Raw genomic sequence first — 23,420 nt, forward strand, 5'->3', positions numbered from 1 at the left:
CAGCAAGAACTGGCAAATCTGGTGCAGTCCATGAGGAGGAGATGCACTGGTGGCCACACCAGATACTGACTGTTACTTTTAATATTGATATTGTTCAGGGACTCATTATTCCATTTCTGTACGTGTCTGTGAAACTTGTTCAATTTATGTCTCAGTTGTTGAAACTTATGTTCATACAAATATTTACACATGTTGAGTTTGCTGGAAATAAAAGCAGTTGAAAGTGAGAGGACGTTTGCTGAGTTTATATTATCTGTCATTTTATTTGTACATCATGGGTATATAACTGTGGTTCATAATGCAGGGAATTTCCACACTGTTTTGTTCATTTTAACATGTAGCTGAGAACTCGTAAACCAATCCATACAGAGGAACAAATCAAATCAGTAGTCTTGTCATTGTATCAAACTGTAATTCCACAATCTGGGCAAATAATTCAGCTCTTCTACTTCTCTCTCCCTGTGGTCTCTTGCAGCTCTATCGTGAATGTTCCGGGCGAGTCGACTCTGCGGCGAGACTTCATCCGTCTACAACAGGAGAATAAGGAGCGCTCGGAGGCGATGAGACGACAGCAGCTCCTACAGGAGCAACAGATGCGTGAACAGGAGGAGTACAAGCGCCAACTGCTGGCTGAACGGCAGAAACGTATTGAGCAGCAGAAAGAGCAGAGGAAACGTCTCGAAGAGGTGAGAGGAGACAAGCTCAGAGACAGACAAGATACTGGCAAGAGAAAAGAGTTTGTGTTTTGGGGATTTTGCCTCTTTATTTGCAGATATAGTGAAGAGCGACATGATATTATTAGGGAGAGAGCAGGGCAAACAAGGTCAGGAAACAACACAGGCCAGACTCAAACCACATTAAGCACTACAAATATGATGATGCCCTTCTAAGAGACTTATTTATACTGTGTGAGAAAAATAACCAGGGCAGAAAAAATTATATTAAGAAAATGCAACAATGTTTAAAATGTACAGTGCATCTGGAAAGTATTTACAGCGCTTCACTTTTTCCACATTTTGTTATGTTACAGCCTTATTCCAAAATTGATTAAATTCAATATTTTTCTCAAAATTCTACAGACAATACCCCATAATGACAACGTGAAAGGTTTGTTTGAAATCTCTGCAAATTTATTAAAAATAAAAAATGAAAAAAAAATCACATGTACATAAGTATTCACAGCTTTTGCTATGACACTCAAAATTGAGCTTAGGTGCATCCTGTTTCCACTGATCATCCTTGAGATGTTTCTACAACTTGATTGGAGTCCACCTGTGGTAAATTCAGTTGATTGGACATGATTTGGAAAGGCACACACCTGTCTATATAAGGTCCCACAGTTAACATGTCAGAGCACAAACCAAGGCATGAAGTCCAAGGAATTGTCTGTAGACCTCCGAGACAGGATTGTATCGAGGAACAGATCTGGGGAAGGGCACAGAAAAATGTCTACAGCATTGAAGGTCCCAATGAGCACAGTGGCCTCCATCATCCGTAAATGGAAGAAGTTTGGAACCACCAGGACTCTTCCTCGAGCTGGCAACCTGACCAAACTGAGCGATCGGGGGAGAAGGGCCTTAGTCAGGGAGGTGACCAAGAACCCGATGGTCACTCTGACAGAGCTCCAGCATTTCTCTGTGGAGAGAGAAGCTTCCAGAAGAACAACCATCTCTGCAGCACTCCACCAATCAGGCCTGTATGGTAGAGTGGCCAGACGGAAGCCACTCCTCAGTAAAAGGCACATGACAGCCTGCCTGAAGTTTGCCAACAGGCACCTGAAGGACTCTCAGACCATTAGAAACAAAGATTGAACTCTTTGGCCTGAATGGCAAGCGTCATGTCTGGAGGAAACCAGGCACTGCTCATCACCTGGCCAATACCATCCCTACAGTGAAGCATGGTGGTGACAGCAGCATGCTGTGGGGATGTGTTTCAGTGGCAGGAACTGGGAGACTAGTCAGGATCGAGGGAAAGATGAATTCATCCTTGATGAAAACCTGCTCCAGAGTGCTCTGGACCTCAGACTGGGGGAAGGTTCATCTTCCAACAGGACAATGACCCTAAGCACACAGCCAAGAAAACAAAGGAGTGGCTCCGGGACAACTCTGTGAATGTCCTTGAGTGGCCCAGCTAGAGGCCAGACTTGAACCCGATTGAACATCTCTGGAGAGATCTGAAAATGGCTGTGCACCGACGCTCCCCATCCAACCTGATGGAGCTTGAGAGGTCCTGCAAAGAAGAATGGGAGAAACTGCCCAAAAATAGGTGTGCCAGGCTTGTAGCATCATACTCAAAAAGACTTGAGGCTGTAATTGGTGCCAAAGGTGCTTCAACAAAGTATTGAGCAAAGGCTATGAATACTTACTTACATGTGATTTTTTTTTTTTGATTTTTTGATTTTTAATAAATTTGCAAAGATTTCAAACAAACTTCTTTCACGTTGTATGGGGTATTGTTTGTAGAATTTTGAGGAAAATAATGAATTTAATCCATTTTGGAATAAGGCTGTAACAAAACAAAATGTGGAAAAAGTGAAGTGCTGTGAATACTTTCCGGATGCACTGTAAATTCCGCCAAACTACATGATTTCAATTTGATTGAAAACGCATTCATTCAGTTGGAACATAAAATAAAACATGAATGATGAGAGTCATAAGATTAACAGCAGAGTGGCTTTTCTATACTACAGCAACAGAGACGTGAGCGAGAAATAAGGAGACAACAGGAGCGTGAGCAAAGGAGGAGAGAGCAGGAGGAGAAGAGACGAGTGGAGGAGATGGAGAGGAGACGCAAAGAAGAGGAGGAGCGCAGAAGAGCAGAGGAGGAAAAGAGGAGAGCTGACCGTGAACAGGTGAGGGTTGAGACCAGTCACCATCAGAATATTATTATAATACTGTAATTATAACTGATTTATAACTGATTTTTTTGAACATATTGTCATGTTAATGTTCTGGTGTTGTGTTGGTAGGCTGAGGGACTGTGTGAAGAAATAATTGAATGAGTTCAGTTTGATTGGTGCGTTTGTTTGGCAGGAGTAACTGGTTTGTATGTTTGGTTGGAGTATATCCACCTGTATATCTGGTTTATTTGTTTGGCAGGAGTATATCCGTTAGTGTAACTAGTGTGTTTGTTTGTTTGGCAAGAGTATATCCATCTGTACAACTGGTATGTTTGTTTGGCAGGAGTAACTGGTTTGTTTTTTTGTTTGTTTGCCTGGAGTATCTGGTTTGTTTGTTTGGCAGGAGTATTCTGTCTGTGAAACTGGTTTGTTTGTTTGTTTGGCAGGAGTATTCTGTCTGTGTAACTGGTTTGTTTGTTTGGCAGGAGTATTCTGTCTGTGTATCTGGTTTGTTTGTTTGGCAGGAGTATTCTTTTGCAGGGCTTTACTGGTTGTTTAGATCAGTGTTACTATCAGAAATAATTATTAATTATTTCTTTAGTTATTAATTAATATTTAAATTAATTAATTGAATCTAACTCATTAAAACCTCATATGGGGCTCCAGTAAATGTAGTGTGCTACGTTTAGGAGCAAGTTTGGTTATTAGCAATAATTAATAATTATCAAAGATAATTATTAATTATTAAAATCAATAGAACATTGATGAGAATCAACATTAGCTTTTTTAATCCTTTAAATCAACGATTATCAAAGATAATCGTTAATTGTTAACATCGATGAAACATTAATTAAAATTAACACTAGCTTATTGATCATTCAAATTCAACAATCATCAAAGATAATGATCAATTATCAAAAATCAATAGAATATTAATAAGGATTAACATTGACGGGGCACCACCCTGGGATCAGGGACTAATAACCAGATAGTAAAACAGTCTCAATATTAGATTGTTTTCTTAGGAAAATCGACATCCGAAGAATATCGATTTTTCGGGAAAAAAAACAATGAATGAAGGCTTGAATCCGAGCACTGACATCCCGTCAGCATGACACAGGCGTATATAGTGGTCAAGCCAGTTGGTTTGAGACTGAACTTCACTAATTTCGTCCCTTCAGCCTGAAGCTGCTTTCGAAGGATTTCATCAACGGTGAGGCTGTGACCTCTAAATGCATCCATAATCTAAATTTCTGCGTCACGTTTGTCGACGTTGAGATAATGGAGGACAGTATCGTCAATTTGCACGTTGGCTCCTTGGGGAACCATTAAGAACACCGTTTGGTTTGGTAGCCTTAGTTTAGTGGCTGTATCATGGCGGTTGTATGACACTGGGACTTCGGTGGCTGGTGTGTTAACGAGCCAGCGATTGCCTGCTCGCTCTACCTTTGTCTCTGTTCCTTCATCTTTGATGGACATGCTACCTTGACACTTGTTCATGGAATTAGTTAGTCACCTCTCTTACAAAGGGGTTGCATTTGGACAAACCCAATGAATGTTCTTTGTCTTGGTACACGTTTAGGTTAGAGATAAGGTATCGCGTGGGTGAGTGTTGGTGGTGTTTTGAGGTGAATGTGTGCATTACCTCACTGAAAACCAACATTAAATACGGACTTTAGTCTGTATATATTCTGCCTATGACGGTAGATTGAGGATAAATCCTATTTTGAGGTCTGAGGATTTACATGGTTTGGAATTTCAATGCCAAAACTATATGCCATGTGTATCTGTGAAGGTTGCACAATGGAGATAGTAGCAGATCTAAGGATTTGTTCGACAAGGTCTAGTGAGACCAGGTAAGCTGGAATCCTTCCACCACTCAGACTGTTGACTGAGGAGCTAATTTCCCTGAGGAGGTCCTGCATTAGATCTCTAACGATACACGCATAAGTTGTTTTCTCTGACAAAGTCCCTAAAGCGTGCAAAGTGTTATTGATAAGAATGGATTGCAAATTTACAGTGACTATAGTACCCTGAAGGGTTTTACCCAGGCCCTGTAATTGTTCTTATTGGAGTCGTCATCTTTGCTGGATTTTTGGACGATGGCGACGTGTGCATCTGAAGCTGGCGAACTGTTTTCTGGACCAGGTGGTCTCGGTATGTCAACCTGAGCCCACGTGTCCACGACGGCAGTCAATGAGTGGAGCCAATCGGTTCAGTAGGTCCTGGCCAACTAACAGTGGTTCCGTATTAATGGGACATATGTAAACGGTCTATTAGCATCATCCTTTGAAAGGTGTCAATCCAGGCCCGTTTTGTGATTAGACGACCTATCTTGCGTGTAGCTTGTGATGCTTACGTTGCAGGTCTCTGTCTATAACGGTTTGCCAAGGGAGAGCTTTACTCTGGCCACCTCTGCGAAGGTGTTGGAACCCATTAGACTATTTCGGAACCGGTATTGAGTAGTGCGTGGGAGTTGAATGACCCATGTATCAGGCGTTGCCCTTACGGTACAGATCACCCAAGAAGGTCAGAAAGGAGGGTGTGGCATGTTAGGAGTGACTGTTTTGTGGAGCAACTTGGACACTGTTCCCCTTTTCCCGACCTACGAAGTAAATTTTGGCGTAAACAGGAGGGGGTACATCGTCTAGTCATACTGACGGGGTTTCAGTGCCGTGTTCCTTTGAGGAGGTCGACGGACCTGGTGAACAACGGAGCACGTCAAGCTTAGTTACTAACTCAGTCAAGCATCTCCTTATGTCCTCCATTTCTTTTCTCAAATCTTGTTCTCTGAGGGGATTTGAAACCTTTCCTACCCACTCACCTTCTTGTTTGGGTTTTCGTTCGAACCGCGCATTTCCTTTCGGCCGGTGAACGTTTTGTTGTTTAGGCCTGCCGTGACCCTGGGGGTGTGTCTGGTCACCTCCCCCCTGGTTCTGTTGCCTACCCTGCTGGCGGGGTGATCGGCGCTTCTGGGGTCCTGTTCTAGCATTCACCTTAACACGAGGCATTTCGTTGCCTTCAAGCGCTAGGTCTGCATATGAGGCTTGGATCCCCAGAAATCTTCTGATTTCTTGCATGGTGGGGTTGCCCATTCTGCAGTGCATCGTGACGTCATACCACACGCACTCGTGGAGGTTGTGAAGGAAAAGAGACTTGAAAGCTCGTTCCTCCTCCAGGCCTGGTTCGTTACATCCTTGGAAGTACGTGGTTCTCAGGCATCTATAATACTCACGCAGAGGCTCGTGCCTCTTCTGGGTGATGGCGAAAGCAGCAATGGTAGTGGAGGCTTCGTCGATATACAGCGAATACTCCTCGCGTAGGGCTTTACACAGAGCTGAGTAGCGGTTTCATGTACCAGTCAGTAGCGTTTCCATGAAAGCATGGACACTCCTTACCGTGGTCTTCCATATAAGCTTGAGTTTTTCACGCGACGAAGCATAAGGCAAGTCAATCAGGCAGTGCTCAATTTCTCTGAGATAATTGTCGATGTTTGAATCTTGATTACTTGGGTCAAAGCGTTCTATGTCCCCTGCGAGGGACTCGAGTTGTCGGATTCGCAAGCGTTGGTGTCGGTATGACCACGCAAGGTGGCGTGACTGAACACTGACTGGCAAGTCACTGGCAAGTACCATGGGACTTCTCCACATGACATACTTCCGATAAAGCTCGGCAAGTCCATATGACATATTTCCACTCAAAATACTCCCCCCCCCCCCCCTTTGGGTGGAGTGTGGTCTCCGCGGTGTCTTCCCCTTGGGAGTGACACCCCCCCAACTAGACCTGGTGGCCCCAGTCGGTTAATTCCTTTTTTTGAGGGGGGGGGAGAGGAGGAAAAAAAGAGGATAAGAGGCCACGACTGGGCTAGCCTGTCCCTCCATTCATAACAGTGTTGGGGGAGGTTACGTGTCGGCCTGGTGTGCTGGCTGCGAGGCACACAGTGGTCTGCCCGTCACACACCGCCAGTTCATGTAGCACAGTTCAGCCAGTTGCGGCATTTCTTATAGGGACCCCTAGTGTCACTACATCGACACAGTGTCGAGTGAGTGACATATAGGGAACGTCTGGTTACTTGCGTAACCTCCGTTCCCTGATGTTGTGTCCCTCTTGCCACAACGCTGAACTACCCGCTGAAATGGACCTTGTCTCGGCTCCTCAGCACAAAACCTGAATGAGTGGTTGCATACCAGCTCCTTTATAGCCGTATGCCCGGGGGAGTGGTATGCAAATACCACTCGCCAATTTTCATTGGCCTTTTATCAAAGACCAGAAGTGTCTCGGGCTCCCAAGAGTGACCCCTAGTGTCACAACATCAACACAACGTCTCGTTCCCTCCATCAGGGAACAGAGGTTTCGCAAGTAACCAGGACGTTTTATTCAACAAGGTTTTTCTTCTAAAAGAAAGGTTTTTCTTCTTCTAAAGCTATGTTTCCATCCATATTGCTAATTTAGTTTATGCGAAAAAACATAATATCACAAAAACAATGTGCGGATAAATCCGCGTTTCCTTCCCATGTGATAAAAAGAACAAAATCGTCACTTACGGAGAAATTGTAGCAACTGTGAGTCTTTTATTAATAAATTACTCACGGTTTAGAACACAGATGAAGAACTTTGTCTCATGTCTGGCAGCGACAGCTCGTCACACAGTTGTGGGAGCATAATGTGTGTGCGTTCATCCATCCTCATGACTTTACCTTCCAGATCTAAAACATATTTTTCAAAAGTGCCAATAAACCTGCTCTTCGGCACAGTTCAAGTTCGTATTTGACTTATTTGCTCTGTATTTTCAATGAATAACATTATTTCGAGATGACCGGAGCAACATTTCAGATGCGACGATTGATACGCTGGTTCGTCCAGTTATGAACGAGTTATTCAGTCACATGATTTTTTTGATGCGCATCTTGTATTCCTGTTAAATTCAAAAGGAGTTTATTTGGTAAATGTGTTTCCATCATAGTTTGTGCATTTTTTCTTATCGAATAAAAATTTATCCACCTCAAGCAAGCTTATAATTTTATAATTTTGGAGATTTTATTCACATCTTGGTGTTTCCATCCAGCAGTTTTATACAATATCCCAAAATGCACGTAAAAAAAGGTTGATGGAAACCTAGCTAGTGTCAGTGAATGGTTAATATCTTGCAGTGTTAATTTCTCGTCATATTTTCATCAACGTTTGAATTAAAATTGTTTCATTATCCTGCATGATCCAGTCTTTGTTAACTGAATCAAACAACACCTCGAACATTTTTATCAGTAATTTCACTGACGAGATTTAACCCAAACCCTAGACGTGTATTCAGTGTGGCTGGAAACATAATTTAAGTGAGATCCTCTCAAAAACAGGACAGTGTTGCTTTTTTTTTTTTTTTTAAGCATTGGACAGTCAAAAAGCCTGATCAACAATAAACGTAATTTGCACACACCACCTACCCAGCCCTCCAACCACCGCACAACACCGTTCATCGGCGGTGATTGGCACTTAACAACTGCATTGGTAAAAATTACCTCAGCAACAGCCCTAGATGCAACTGCTGTGTTTGTTTGTTTGGCAAGAATATTTCTGTCTTTGTAACTGGTTTGTTTGTTTGTCTATTTGGCAGTAGTTTATTCACCTGTGTAACTTGGTTTGTTTGTTTGGCAGGAGTATATCTGTTAGTGTAACTGGTGTGTTTGTTTGTGTGGCAGAAGTAGGGCCGGGCGATAAAACGATATCAATATTTATGTAAAAAAAAAAAAAAAAAAATTCGCTATCTGTGATATACTTTTGAGTAATTTTCAAAATTAAGCCAATGTTCTACATCTAGACGATCGAATCAGGTACGTCTTGCTAAAAAATGAAAGCAGTATGGCAAAGTTACACACACAATTAGCTAACTGAATCACTGTCATGAAATCAGCCGGTTTGGAAGTATTAGCAGGCAGCCCTGCTATCATGGAAACCGGTGATGAGGCTCAGTAGCCGCTAGCTAGCAGCTAGCTATCTGGCTAATTTAATTTCAGTGGAGTCAAATGTCAACTAGAGGATGAAATTGGCTAAATTTGATCAAAAAGAGATCACACACCATTTGTAGGATTAAATCCTAAACTGAATTATTCTTTAAAGGGAGCGTACCCTCTGGAGTTTACTTGTAAACAAACAAGTTATGTTTAATTAATTATTGAGGTCAAACAAACATGTGGAATGCAGTTCCAGCCCCATTAATGGTATGAATAATATATATTGTGGTAATTATCGATATCGAACGATATGAAAAAATATTGTGACCTTTTTTTTTCTTTTTTTTTTTTTTGCCACATCGCCCAGCCCTTGGCAGAAGTATATCTGTCTGTGTAACTGGTTTGTTTGGCAGGAGTATATTTGTCAGTGTAACTGGTTTGTTTGTTTGGCAGGAGTAACTGGTGCTTTTGGCAGGAGTATGTCTGTCTGTAACTGTTTTTTGTTGTTGTTTTTTGTTTGTTTTACAGGAATATATATGTCAGTATAACTGGTTTGTTTGGCAGGAGTATATCTGTCTGTAACTAGTTTGTTTGGCAGGAGTATATCTGTCTGTGAAACTGGTTTGTTTGTTTGTTTGTTTTGTTTGTTTGGCAGGAGTATATCCGTCGGCAGCTGGAGGAAGAACAGCGACATCTGGAGATTCTACAGCAGCAGCTGTTGCATGAGCAGGCAATGCTACTGGTGAGTGAGACCCTTCAAGTCTATCTGACTCATTGACACTGCCTGAAGTGTAGAACCATAGTATAATTCCTACTATAAAGTATGGTATAGGTTGATTTATGCTGGTTGGTGCTGGTTTGGTGGTGGTGTAGCTGGTGGACCAGCATAGACATGCTGTTCATTAGCATATTCTAGCTGGTGAAGCTACAGTTGTAGTCAGAAGTTTACATACACCTTAGCCATATACATTTAAACTCAGTTTTTCACAATTCCTGACATGTAATCGTAGACAACATTCCCTGTCTTAGGTCAGTTAGGATCACTACTTTATTTTAAGAATGTGAAATGTCAGAATAATAGTAGAGAGAATGATTTATTTCAGCTTTTATTTCTTTCATCACATTCCCAGTGGGTCAGAAGTTTACATACACTTTGTTAGTATTTGGTAGCATTGCCTTTAAATTGTTTAACTTGGGTCAAACATTTTGGGTAGCCTTCCACAAGCTTCTCACAATAAGTTGCTGAAATTTTTGCTCATTCCTCCAGACAGAACTGGTGTAACTAAGTCAGGTTTGTAGGCCTCCTTGCTCACACATGCTTTTTCAGTTCTGCCCTTTAATTTTCTATAAGATTGAGGTCAGGGCTTTGTGATGGCCACTCCAATACCTTGACTTTGTTTTCCTTGAGCCATTTTGCCACATCTTTGGAGGTATGCTTGGGGTTATTGTCCATTTGGAAGACCCATTTGCGACCAAGCTTTAACTTCCTGGATGATGTCTTGAGATGTTGCTTCAATATATCCACATCATTTTCCTTCCTCATGATGTCATCTATTTTATGAAGTGCACCAGTCCCTCCTGCAGCAAAGCACCCCCACAACGCTGCCACCCTTGTGCTTCACGGTTGGGATGGTGGTCTTCAGCTTGCAAGCCTCAGTCTTTTCACTCCAAACATAACGATGGTCATTATGGCCAGACAATTAAATTTTTGTTTCATCAGACCAGAGGACATTTCTCCAAAAAGTAAGATCTTTGTCCCCATGTGCACTTGCAAACTGTAGGCTTTTTTTATGGCGGTTTTGGAGCAGTGGCTTCTTCCTTGCTGAGCAGCATTTCAGGTTATGTCGATATAGGGCTTGTTTTACTGTGGATATAGATACTTGTCTACCTGTTTCCTCCAGCATCTTCACAAGGTCCTTTGCTGTTGTTCTGGGATTGATTTGCACTTTTTGCACCAAACTACATTCATCTCTAGGAGACAAAATATGTCTCCTTCCAGAGCGGTATGATGGCTGCGTGGTCCCATAGTGTTTATACTTGCGTACTATTGTTTGTACAGATGAACGTGGTACCTTCAGGCATTTGGAAATTACTCCAAGGATGAACCAGACTTGTGGAGGTCCACACTTTTTTTTTTCTGATGTTTTTGCTGATTTCTTTTGATTTTCCCATGATGTCAAGCAAAGAGGCACTGAGTTTGAAGGCAGGCCTTAAAATACATCCACAGGTACACCTCCAATTCAGTGCACCTCCTATCAGAAGCTAATAGGCTAATTGTCTAAAGGCTTGACATCATTTTCTGGAATTTTCCAAGCTGCTTAAAGGTACAGTTAACTTGATGTATGTAAACTTCTGACCCACTGGAATTGTGATATAGTCAATTAAAAGTGAAAATATCTGTCTGTAAACAATTGTTGGAAAAAGTGCTTGTGTCATGCACAAAGTAAATGTCCTAAACGACTTTTCAAAACTATTGTTTGCTAATATTAAATCTGTGGAGTGGTTAAAAAAAATTTGTTTTAATGACTTCAACTTGTGTATGTAAACTTCTGACTTCATCTATAGCTGACCAGCGTGGTCTTTCTGATTTAGCCTGTTAAACTACAGTAGTTAAGAAGCCTGGTGAGGACACCAGCACCCAACACAAGCTGGTGACCAGTGATGTTGGACTTTTCAGCAGAGATGCTGTAAATGCCATAACTCTTCACCACTGATTGACTATCTGATAGGAATATCATAGAGACTTGGAGGCCAATAAGCAATCACCCAGAGCATCCTAACTGGGAATGGGCATTTTGTCTGCTTGAGTACTCAGACTAATTACTTGTACTCGTCTAGTACTCGAGGGGCAATGACATGTACATAACTTTATATATAATAACATGTCTGACAAACGTCTTTGGCTGCTGAATTACGTCTTGATGTTCCAGTGTATAGTCTATTCATTATTATAGGCTGTTATAAAATAATCTGTTACAAAACGTACAAAAGATTGCATAAACAAAATATAATGCATCATATTTTATAATTATTTGAAGATTCGCTGCCCAACTCAACGTGCGTCTGTCTGTTCTTCCTTGAGGTTACTGTAGTAATCTTAGTAAACATGCAGAAGTTTTTTTAGTGACTGTCTGAACCATCTATTTTCAAATCGTGGTTGGATTAACGGGAGACGTCATAACATCGTGTTTTAATATGCGCATTATCGCGTTTTTAATATGCGTGTTAAGTTGAAGTTCAGTTTTGAAGATGCTGCATTCTGTTCCATTTAGCCACACTTAAGTGTTTGAAACACTCGCTTGCTGTATATGCGTTCAGTCCACTGCCATACGCTGTGTGTATGTGTGTGTGCCCAAGTGTTCACTGCTGTGGGGAAAGCCGCGATGCTCAGTATTGTTGTTGCTGTAATGATTCATGAAGCGTTCCTTTCAACTCGGAGAGTCTGAATTTCCACCTTTCAACTGGGGAAAGTGCAACGTTATGACACATTATGTCAGACTTCTAACTTGGAAACTGGTGCGGAAATCTTCAGCTCCCATTTCGATGAGATGCAGGTGTGTGTTACATCACTCAGGGCAGGGAGGTTTACAGTCAGTGACAAACATTCACTTTTATTGAATAATATCCATTAACGATTCAAAGTTCTTACATTTAAATGATAATAAAATGTGTTTAGCAAACGTTTTGCAGTTTCATGGTATAAGTTTAATGGTATAAGTTTGGTTGCAATGAGACATCTCTGACAATCAATGTACCCCTCAAAACCACAACATAATCAATCTCAAAATTAATAATAAGCTCCCTCTTTGACGTGTGTGTTTAATTATCAGGTATTTGTCACTGAATTTTGAATTAAGTGAAAAGTCACATCATGCGTGATCACCATCGATCATCGTTTTCATGATCGATCATTGCTGCCACATCCGAGTACCCGAGTACTCCAGTACTTGTGCCCGTCCCTAATCCTAACAAGCATATATCAATACAATGAAAAACACTACAAACACCTTAACATCTACATAGCAAATCCCTAGCATGATGGCGATTTTTTTTTTTTTTTTTTTTTTTTTTTTGCATGGGAAAGCACCACTCACAATTGCAATCTAAATAATGATGAATAATCACTTACAGGGTTCCCACTTGTCCTGGAAAACCAGGAATTTTGCAGTGCAGTTTTCCAGTCTTGGAAGAGTCATGGAAAATGAGAAAAATACTTAATTGTCCTGTAAAATAATTATTTGTTCTGTAAAATGTTTTAGAATAATAGAAACTGTTTTGAAATTTGTACAAAAATATGGTAACGGTTGGGATTCGGGATACCAAATTTTTTATAGTTTTTGTGTATTTCCCGGCAGCTGCGCATTGCGAAACAACATCCATGTCACTCTCAAATTTTCAAAAACGATCCGAGTCCGCTTATTCCGTGATTTACCATATGTAGGGTCCTATGATTTCCGCAATGGGGAAAACATGGATGAAATCCAGTCATAAAAATGGCATTAGCTATAAAAAAAAAAAAAAAAAAGATATGTGCTAGTGTGGTTATTAATCGGCAAAAGGCTGTGATTAAATTTAATAAAAATATCTGCATGTGCCACGCACATCAAAATGAATGTGTGAAGCTGGCCACTAAAAACACCTCATCATGATCATCATGCGCACTCTTTGTGTATGTAGTATATTACTGAGAGAAGAGCGCTCTGAAGCGTGCAGCACATACAGACTACATACAGCTTTTTGAGGTTTAATAATCACGGTGGGCTGTACCATCCAATAACCACAATATACATCATGACCTCTTGTGTGTTTTGGCTTTAAAGTCAAAAATGGGTGTAAATTATTTTATTATTAGTAATCTGTCCAACTGTAAGATTGTACTGCACAGTAAGGTGGATGAATCTATCAGCAGTTAATGCAACTATTAAATGTTAAATGTTTGGAATACAACATTTACAGAATCTTTACTATTTCTGGTTCTAAATTAACATTTTCTCTGAAGCTGTGTGTGATGTGCTTAAATTAAATGTTTGTCTCAGTATTGTTGTTGTTGTGAATTTTTTTTTCTTTTTTTTCTTCTTTTTTTTAGGTAGATGAGCGTCACAGAAGAAGTGCTCAGGGTTCTCCTCAGACTGTTGGTGTACAGAAACAACCCCCAGCTGTACCACCACGATCAGACACCTTCTCTAACGGCAGTTCTTCCGAGCAGAGCCACAGACCCATTGACCCCCAGGTAACCATGATGATCACTGTCACATAACACCTGGGAAATTATATTCACATTGGCAATGACAGCATCCTCTAACAAAACTGACTCCCTTAAATTTTCAGGCTTACACCTACATTTTGTGAGTTTGGTAAACCTGTGCTGTGTGAACAGAATCGCACTTGACAACTAGTTATCTGTCACGTCATACAAAGTGACTGCCATTCTGCACTGTTCTATGTGTATGAACAGCAGGATTTGACAGCGCTGGCTAAAGAACTGCGTGCAGTGGAGGATGTGCGGCCGCAGCACAAGGCCACAGATTATTCCTCCTCTAGCGATGACTCCGGCACCACTGATGATGATGATGATGAAGAGGTCGATCAAGATGTTGGTGAGGACTCCACATCTGGACCTGAAGACTCACGAGGAGGGTATGCAAAAAAAATTTAAAATAAAATACATTTGATGTTGGTCAACCTGTCAGGGAAAGATACAGTGTGCCAGACAAATGGCAAGAGATATGGTGGGAATCTCATTTCGGTATTTTGCACTGTATCATGCGACACAATAGAGAGCAACAGTCGGGTTCCAAAAGTAAAAATCCCATTTATTTTCTCCATAGGCGAATTGATTTTTTACAGTGACTTATGAACCTTAAAAAACAAGACTTGGCGTGAGATCCGAGATTGTAAATCGATGCTATGTGCTTCTCTGGAAGTTATCAGTAAGTGTAATTTCAACCTTTTTTTTTTTTTGTGTTTAATAGCACTGCTGCCACACGATTGGTTGATTAGATAATCTCATGGATGATTGTTGGTGCCAGACGGGCTGGTTTGAGTATTTCTGTAACTGCTGATCTCCTGGGAATTTCACACACAACAGTCTCTAGAATTTACTCACAATGTTGCCAAAAACAAAAAAACATCCAGTGAGGGGGAGTTCTGCAGATGGAAATGCCTTGCTGATGAGAGAGGTCGACTGGTTCGAACTGAAAAAGTCTACGATAACTCAGATAACCACTCTGTACAATTGTGGTGAGAAGAATATCATCTCTGAATGCTATTCTGAGATGCGGGTTGGCGCTGTTTTGGTGGCACGAGGGGGACCTACACAGTATTAGGCAGGTGGTTTTTAATGTTGTGGCTGATCAGTGTATGTATGTGTGTGTGTGTGTGTGTGTGTGTATGTGTGTACTACCGGTCAAATGTTTTGAAACACTTGACTGAAATGTTTCTCATGATCTTAAAAATCTTTTGATCTGAAGGCGTATGCTTAAATGTTTGAAATTAGTTTTGCAGACAAAAACGTACTTGTGCCACCGTATTAATTTATTTCATTTTAAAACTAAAATGTAATTTAAAAAAAACGTTTTTGAAATTGATGACTTGGACCAGATAATAAAGAAAAGCAGCCAATAAGTGCCCAACATAGATGGGAACTCCTTCAATACTGTTTAAAAAGCATCCCAGGGTGATACCTCAAGAAGTTGGTTGAGAAAATGTCAAGAGTGCATGTCTGCAAATTCTAGGCAAAGGGTGACTACTTTGAAGATGCTAAAATATAACACAGTTATGATTTATTTTGGATTTTGTTTAGTCACAACATAATTCCCATAGTTCCATATATGTTATTCCATAGTTTTGATGACTTTACTATTATTCTAAAATGTGAAAAAAAAAAAAAAAAAATTATAATAAAGAATGAGTAAGTGTTTCAAAACTTTTGACCGGTAATGTGTGTATGTATGCATGTATGCATGTATGCATGTATGTATGTATGTGTATATATATTATATATATATATATATATATATATATATGTGTGTGTGTGTATATATGTATATATATATATATATATATATATATACACACAGTTGAAGTCAGAAGTTTACATACACCTTAGCCAAACATTGCATTTAATCATAGAAAACATTCCCTGTCTTAGGTCAGTTAGGATCATTATTTTAAGAATGTGAAATGTCAGAATAATAATATAGAGAATGAATCTTTCACCACACCCAGTGGGTCAGAAGTTACATATACTTTGTTAGTATTTGGTAGCATTGCCTTTAAATAGTTTAACTTGGGTCAAATGTTTTGGGTAGCCTTCCACAAACTTCTCAGAGTAAGTTGCTGGAATATTGGCCCATTCCTCCAGACAGAACTGGTGTAACTGAGTCAGGTTTGTAGGCCTCCTTGCTCGCACACACTTTTTCAGTTCTGCCCACAAATTTTCTATCGGATTGAGGTCAGGGTTTTGTGATGGCCACTTCAATACCTTGACTTTGTTGTCCTTAAGCCATTTTGCCACAACTTTATGCTTGGGGTCATTGTCTATTTGGAAGACCTATTTTTGACCGAGCTTTAACTTCCTGGCTGATGTCTTGAGATGTTGCTTCTAGGGCTGACCCTGACCAAAGATCTTCCTAGTCGACTAGTAGTCATTAGTTTAAGCCATTAGTCAACTAGTTGTCGCACGTTTACAATATTAATTTAATTTATATTTTTTAATTTTTTCAAGTTGGTTACCCTTGAAAGATGGTGCAGTTCCCACTTTGTTGGGACAATCTGGCGCTTCAGGATCACAACCTGTATGTATGTTTGATTATTTGTGGAGTTCAAATACGGAGTTTTGTGTTGTAGCTACGGTGTACACCCAGTGCACTGCTGTAGGCCTCTGCTAACCTGCTAGCTAATGTTATTGTGTTGAAATAGTTTTGCTAATCAGCAACTGACGCCATTGTTACCATAGTTACAATAGTGTTTACAGCTGTTAAGGAAGCCTGAAACTCAGTTATGGTAAGGGGCATTACATTTTCGACACACGTTCTACGCGGTTGACCTATCACAACAGACTAGGCCAGCTGACCAATCAGAGCAGACTGGGCTTTTCAGAAAGGGGGGCTTTAAAGTGACAGGAGTTAAATCAGAGTGTTTGAGCCTGAGGATGAAAATAGGTTTAACAAATGTACAGTATGAGAAAAATATATTTGTTGTTTGAACATTAAAGCATGTAAACCTATTCTAGTAGACCCCCAAAATAAAATCATGAACCTGTAAATTAGCATAATATGGGCTCTTTAAATATATATATTTTGGGGTGCATCAGAAAATGGTTTGAGTTCCAGGGCTGAGAATGTTATAAGTAACATTGCTAACACTGTTCTACATTACAGAGACACACAGACACACGCTTGAAGAAACACACTTTATTATATTATTTTCAGATTAACATTTTTATTGGTTGCTCCTCAAGCATGACACATAACAAAGCAAAACATTCATGTACAGAGTCAACCATTATCCCTCTTAAACCCCATTATTTCCCTTCCCCAATCCCCAACCCCACCCTGACCCCCAAGGTTAATTTCCCACACCTGTGGCTTTTTAAATTGCAATTAGTGTCTGTGTATAAATAGTCAATGAGTTTGTTAGCTCTCACATGGATGCACTGAGCAGGCTAGATACTGAGCAATGGGGAGCAGAAAATAACTGCCAAAAGACCTGCGTAACAAGGTAATGGAACTTTATAAAGATGGAAAAGGATATAAAAAGATATCCAAAGCCTTGAAAATGCTAGTCAGTACTGTTCAATCACTTATTAAGAAGTGGAAAATTCGGAGATCTCTTGATACCAAGCCAAGGTCAGGTAGACCAATAAAGATTTCAGCCACAACTGCCAGAAGTATTGTTTGGGATACAAAGAAAAACCCACAGGTAACCTCAGGAGAAATACAGCTCTGGAAAAAGACGTTGTGGTTGTTTCAAGGAGCACAATACGACAATACTTGAACAAAAATGAGCTGCATGGTTGAGTTGCCAGAAAGAAGCCAATGCCACAAAAAAGCCCAGTTACAATATGCCTGACAACACCTTGACACGCCTCACATCTTCTGGCACACTGTAATTTGGAGTGACGAGACCAAAATAGAGTTTTATGGTCACAACCATAAGCGCTATGTTTGGAGAGGGGTCAATAAGTATTGTGCTCCTTGAAATAACCACACCGTCTTTTTCCATAGCAGCCTGTATTTCTCCTGAGGTTACCTGTGGGTTTTTCTTTGTATCCTGAACAATTCTTCTGGCAGTTGTGGCTGAAATCTTTTAATCAGAAAACATTTATTTCTGCCAGTTTATGCAAACTTTTGAGCACAACTGTATGTATATATATATATATATATATATGTCTGTGTGTGTGTGTGTGTGTGTGTATGAACAAAAAAGATTCAACAACTAAGACATAAACTGAACAAGTTTCACAGACATGTGACTATCAGAAATGGAATAATGTGTCCCTGAGCAAAGGGGGGGTAACAGTCAAAAAAAAAAATCAAAAGTAACAGTCAGTATCTGGTGTGGCCACCAGCTGCATTAAGTACTGCAGTACATCTCCTCCTTATGGACTGCACCAGATTTGCCAGTTCTTGCTGTGAGATGTTACCCCACTCTTCCACCAAGGCACTTGCAAGTTCCCGGACATTTCTTGGTGGAATGGCCCTAGCCCTCACTCTCCGATCCAACAGGTCCCAGACGTGCTCAATGGGATTGAGATCCGGGCCCTTCGCTGGCCATGGTAGAACACTGACATTCCTGTCTTGCAGGAAATCATGCACAGAACGAGCAGTATGGCAGGTGGCATTGTTATGTCAGGATGAGCCTGTAGGAAGGGTACCACATGAGGGAGGAGGATGTCTTCCCTGTAACGCACAGCGTTGAGATTGCCTGCAATGACATCAAGCTCAATCCGATGATGCTGTGACACACCGCCCCAGACCATGACGTATCCTCCATCTCCAAATCAATCCTGCTTCAGAGTACAGGCCTTGGTGTAACGCTCACTCCTTCGATGATAAATGTGAGTCCGACCATCACCCCTGGTGAGACAAAACCGCAACTCGTCAGTGAAGAGCACTTTTTGCCAGTCCTGACTGGTCCAGCGAAGGTGGGTTTGTGCCCATAGGCAACGTTCTTGTCGGTGATGTCTGGTAAGGACCTGCCTTACAACAAGGCCTACAAGCCCTCAGTCCAGCCTCTCTCAGCTTATTGTGGACAGTCTGAGCACTGATGGAGGGATTGTGCATTCCTGGTGTAACTTGGGCAGTTGTTGTTGCCATCCTGTACCTGTCTCACAGGTGTGATATTCGGATGTACTGATCCTGTGCAGGTGCTACACATGGTCTGCCACTGCAAGGACAATCAGCTGTCCTTCCTGTCTCCCTGTAGCGCTGTCTTAGGTGTCTCACAATACAAACATTGCAATTTATTGCCCTGGCAACATCTGCAATCCTCATGCCTCCATGCAGCATGCCTAAGGCACGTTCACGCAGATGAGCAGGGACCCTGGGCATCTTTCTTTTGGTGTTTTTCAGAGTCAGTAGAAAGGTCTCTTTAGTGTCCTAAGTTTTTATAACTGTGACCTTAATTGCCTACCATCTGTAAGCTGTTAGTGTCTTAACGGCCGTTACACAGGTGCATGTTTATTAATTGTTTATGGTTCATTGAACAATCATGGAAAACATTGTTTAAACCCTTTACAATAAAGATCTGTAAAGTTATTTGGATTTTTAAAAAATTATCTTTAAAATATAGTGTCCTGAAAAAGGGACGTTTCTTTTTTTGCTGAGTTTATATAATAAAAAATAAAAAATATTAATAATAAACACACACATTTAAAACTGTAAGTCCTTCTCCACTGCCCTTCCCCGAGAGCCCTCCAAAAATGCCAGATAGCTGCCCCACTTTTTATCGAACAACTCCTGGTTGCCTAGCCTTCTATACGACACCACCTCAAATATCGCCACCCTGCCCATCTCTGTGCACCACTCCTGAAATGAGGGCGCTCCAGCAACCTCCATCCCCTAAGGATGACCTGTCTGCCGATCATAACACTGACAAGGACCCAATTTTTTATGTACTTATCCCCTATATTAATGACCGCCCCATCGCCTAAAATACATAGTCTGGGGCAAAATGAAATTTGAGTGCCCAATACGTCACACATAAAACTCTGAAACCTCAACCAAAATTCTTGGATCTTAACACACCACCAAAAAACATGGGTTGTGTCCCCATCTTCTGATTGGCATCACCAGCAGGTGGGTGTGTCTTTAAGACCAAGCCTATACAATCTAGAGGGGGTCCAATAGAATCTTTGTAGAATCTTAAATTACATAAGGTGCACCCTTGCATCTCTAGATGTAGACTTGATGTTTTTTAGAATCCTAGCTCACACTCCCTCCTCCAATACCAAGTTCAAATCTTTCTCCCATAATCTCCTGAGAAGTTGAAGCTCCATCCCCCAGACTATAGTCAGTAATACACTGATGCCTCATGACCTTTTCCAAAAGCAGTAATCACCACTCCCATAGTATCTGCTGCTTTAGGGGGGTGTATGCTACTCCCAAAAATAGTACAAAGCAGGTGGCGCAGCTGTAAATACCTAAAGAATTGAGACTTGGAAATCCCAACAAGTTGAACTTTTTTTTTTTTAAAGGATCTCAACCCTCCACTCACATATAGGTCACCGAGCGTATTAACCTCCCTCACAATCCACTCTGTCCAACAAATCTTTGGGTTCAGCCATATGCTTGAAGCAACATTTAAATAAATGTCTAAATTAAACATTCTGGACACTTTTGACCATACTGCGTGCAAAAGCAAGATAACAGGGCGTAACTTAACTTCTCCGGTTACCTTGATAGAAAGGTTTTGCAATGGCAAAATAGGGGCAAGAACTTCCTGTTCAATACAAAACCAGGGAGGGGCTCTATCAGGTGGAAGCGACCAACGAGCCAAATGTCTGAGACCGAATGCATAATAATAAAACAAAATCTTGGGTAGGCCTAGCCCAACTTTGTCAATCAGCCTATGCAAATTCTGAAATGTAATCTGGGACGTTTACCATTCCAAATGAAGGACTTCGCTATGCTATCAAATTGCTTGAAATAAGAGAGGGGGACATCTATAGGGAGAGGCTGTAGCAGGTAGTTGAATTTTGGAATACAATTCATTTTAATAACAGTAACCTGCCCACATCGCTCAAACTTTTTTATTAAAGGGTCAAAATTAACTAACTAAATCAGACAAATTTGCTGGGAATAAAATATCCAAATACTTAATGCCCTGTTTGGGCCACTGGAAGGCGCCCGACTGAAAAGCCGTTACCGGGCAGTATGCTGTCAGAGCCAAAACTTTGGATTTAGACCAATTAACTCTGTACCCTGATAACTGAGAAAAGGAATTAATGGGGCCTGGATAGCTCAGCGAGTATTGATGCTGACTACCACCCCTGGAATTGCGAGTTCGAATCCAGGGCATGCTGAGTGACAGCCAGGTTTCCCAAGCAACCAAATTGGCCTGGTTGCTAAGGAGGGTAGAGTCACATGGGTTAACCTCCTCGTGGTCGCTATAATGTGTGGTTCTTGCTCTCGGTGGGGCGCGTTGTGAGTTGTTCGTGGATGCCGCGGAGAATAGCTTGGGCCTCCACACGCGCTACGTCTCCGCGGTAACCCGCTGAACAAGCCACGTGATAAGATGCGCTGAATGACAGTCTCAGACATGGAGGCAACTGAGATTCGTCCTCCGCCACCCAGATTGAGGCGAATCACTACGCCACCACGAGGACTTAGAGCGCATTGGGATTTGGGCATTACAAATTGGGAAGAAAAGGGAGAAAACAAAAGGAATTAATAATTCTGTGGAGGCAAGGCATAGATCTAGTAGGGTCGGAGATGAATAATAAAAAATCATCTGCGTAAAGCAAAATCTTATGTGCCACACCTCCCACCACCACCCCTGGAAAATCATCCTCCTTTCTTATCACGGCTGCTTATGGTTCCAGGGCAAGACAGAACAATAATGGGGCAACCCTGCCGGGTGCCCCTGTCCAGAGTAAAATAATCTGAAATTAATCCATTTGTTTGTATCACCGCTACCTGGTGTCTATAAAGTAATTTAATCCGTCCGATAAAAGTATTCCCAAACTTTTCCAAAATCTTAAAAAGATAATCCCATTCTACCATATCATGCGCTTTTTTGGCGCCAAGTGAGATGGCAGCGACCGGAAAAAGAGATTTCATAACTTAATCGGTTAGCCAGAATTTTTGACAATATTTTAACGTCTAGCTGGATCAGGGAAATTGGACGGTAACTCATACACTCGCTTGGATCTTTGTCCTTTTTAAGAATCAGACTGATCCAGGCTTGTCATGGTTGGCGTTTCCATTCTTTAATGATTCCGTATAAAATTTTAGCAAAAGTGGAGCCTTCTGTAGTTTACCTTGCCAGGTTCTTAATTACCTCGCCAAGCTCCTCCAAGGTTATCTCAGAATCAAGAGAATTTTTTTGCTCAGTCGTCAGTTTAGGAAGTTCTAATGGTTCCACAAAGTTTCTAATGTCTTCATCAGTAGATGAAGACGTGGAACTATAGAGATCCAGATGGATCCAGATAGATTCTTTAAAAGCATTATAAATATCAATGGCTGAGGTTAATATTTCACCACCAGCAGATTTCACTGAGGGAATGGTAGAGAAAGACTCTCTCTGTTTTATATATCTAGCTAGAGGTTTCCCTTCCTTGTCCCCTGACTCAAAGTATGACTGCCCTGAATACCCAAAACTCCATCTTTCATGACAAAATAGTATTATATCTGTATTTCACTCCGGTCAATTCCCTGATTCATTAGACAACATTCAGCGCTTCAGCTCTGCCTCGGCACTTTTAAGATTTCCTTCTTGTGCTTTGGATTTTTTGGTGAATGAGGCATACTGTATGATCCGGCCCCTAAGAACCACCTTAATTGCCTCCCTAGCCACGCCCACAGAGGATACTGAGGACCAGTTGGTCTCCATATAGACATTGATTTCAGCCTTTAGCATTTGTTGGAATTCAGGATTTTGCAAAAGGGATACATTAAAGAGCCAACTATATGATTTCTTTTTGTCCGTATGTGGCAGCACCTCTAAACACACCAGGGTGTGATCTGAGACTGAAATGTTTCCAATTGAGCAATCAACAACAGATGAAATGAGGGACTTCTATTCTAGAGTAAATCTTATGGACTGATGAAAACATTTATAGTCCCTACCAGATGGGTTCAAAAGTCTCCAAATATCTGTAAGACCAAGATTTTTACACATCCTGTGAAGCGTCAGTGTTGCTCTAGGGGGCTTGCTCACTTCTGCTTCACTGTGATCAAGGACTGAGTCCATCAAAAGATTAAAGTTGCCGCCAAATATTATATCATGAGGGGTGCCAGCAGCTTGCAACATCCCTTCAAGATCTGTAAAAAAGCCCTGATCAATGTTAGGTGAATAAATATTAGCCAAAATAAGAATTTGTCCCTGAATTTCAGCTAAAAAAATAATGACATCCTAATTTATCTTTATTCTGTTTGAGACATTTGAATTGTAGATGTTTACTTATCAGTGTA

General features: G+C 41.0%; 1 protein-coding gene across 2 annotated transcripts in view; it reads left to right on the plus strand.

Annotated features, from left to right (window-relative positions):
- Positions 1-23,420, plus strand: part of LOC127446828 (TRAF2 and NCK-interacting protein kinase-like) — a 172,211-nt gene that overhangs the window by 98,211 nt on the left and 50,580 nt on the right. The window contains exons 12-16 of one of the 2 annotated variants that reach the window (XM_051708094.1): positions 476-686; positions 2,690-2,851; positions 9,440-9,526; positions 13,871-14,014; positions 14,240-14,421. In XM_051708094.1, coding sequence (XP_051564054.1) covers positions 476-686; positions 2,690-2,851; positions 9,440-9,526; positions 13,871-14,014; positions 14,240-14,421 — 786 coding nt within the window. The remainder of the gene's footprint in view (positions 1-475; positions 687-2,689; positions 2,852-9,439; positions 9,527-13,870; positions 14,015-14,239; positions 14,422-23,420) is intronic. The other variant, XM_051708095.1, reaches the window with a different exon arrangement.

The sequence above is a fragment of the Myxocyprinus asiaticus genome, chromosome 10 (genome assembly GCF_019703515.2).
Source record: "Myxocyprinus asiaticus isolate MX2 ecotype Aquarium Trade chromosome 10, UBuf_Myxa_2, whole genome shotgun sequence".
NCBI lineage: Eukaryota > Metazoa > Chordata > Actinopteri > Cypriniformes > Catostomidae > Myxocyprinus > Myxocyprinus asiaticus.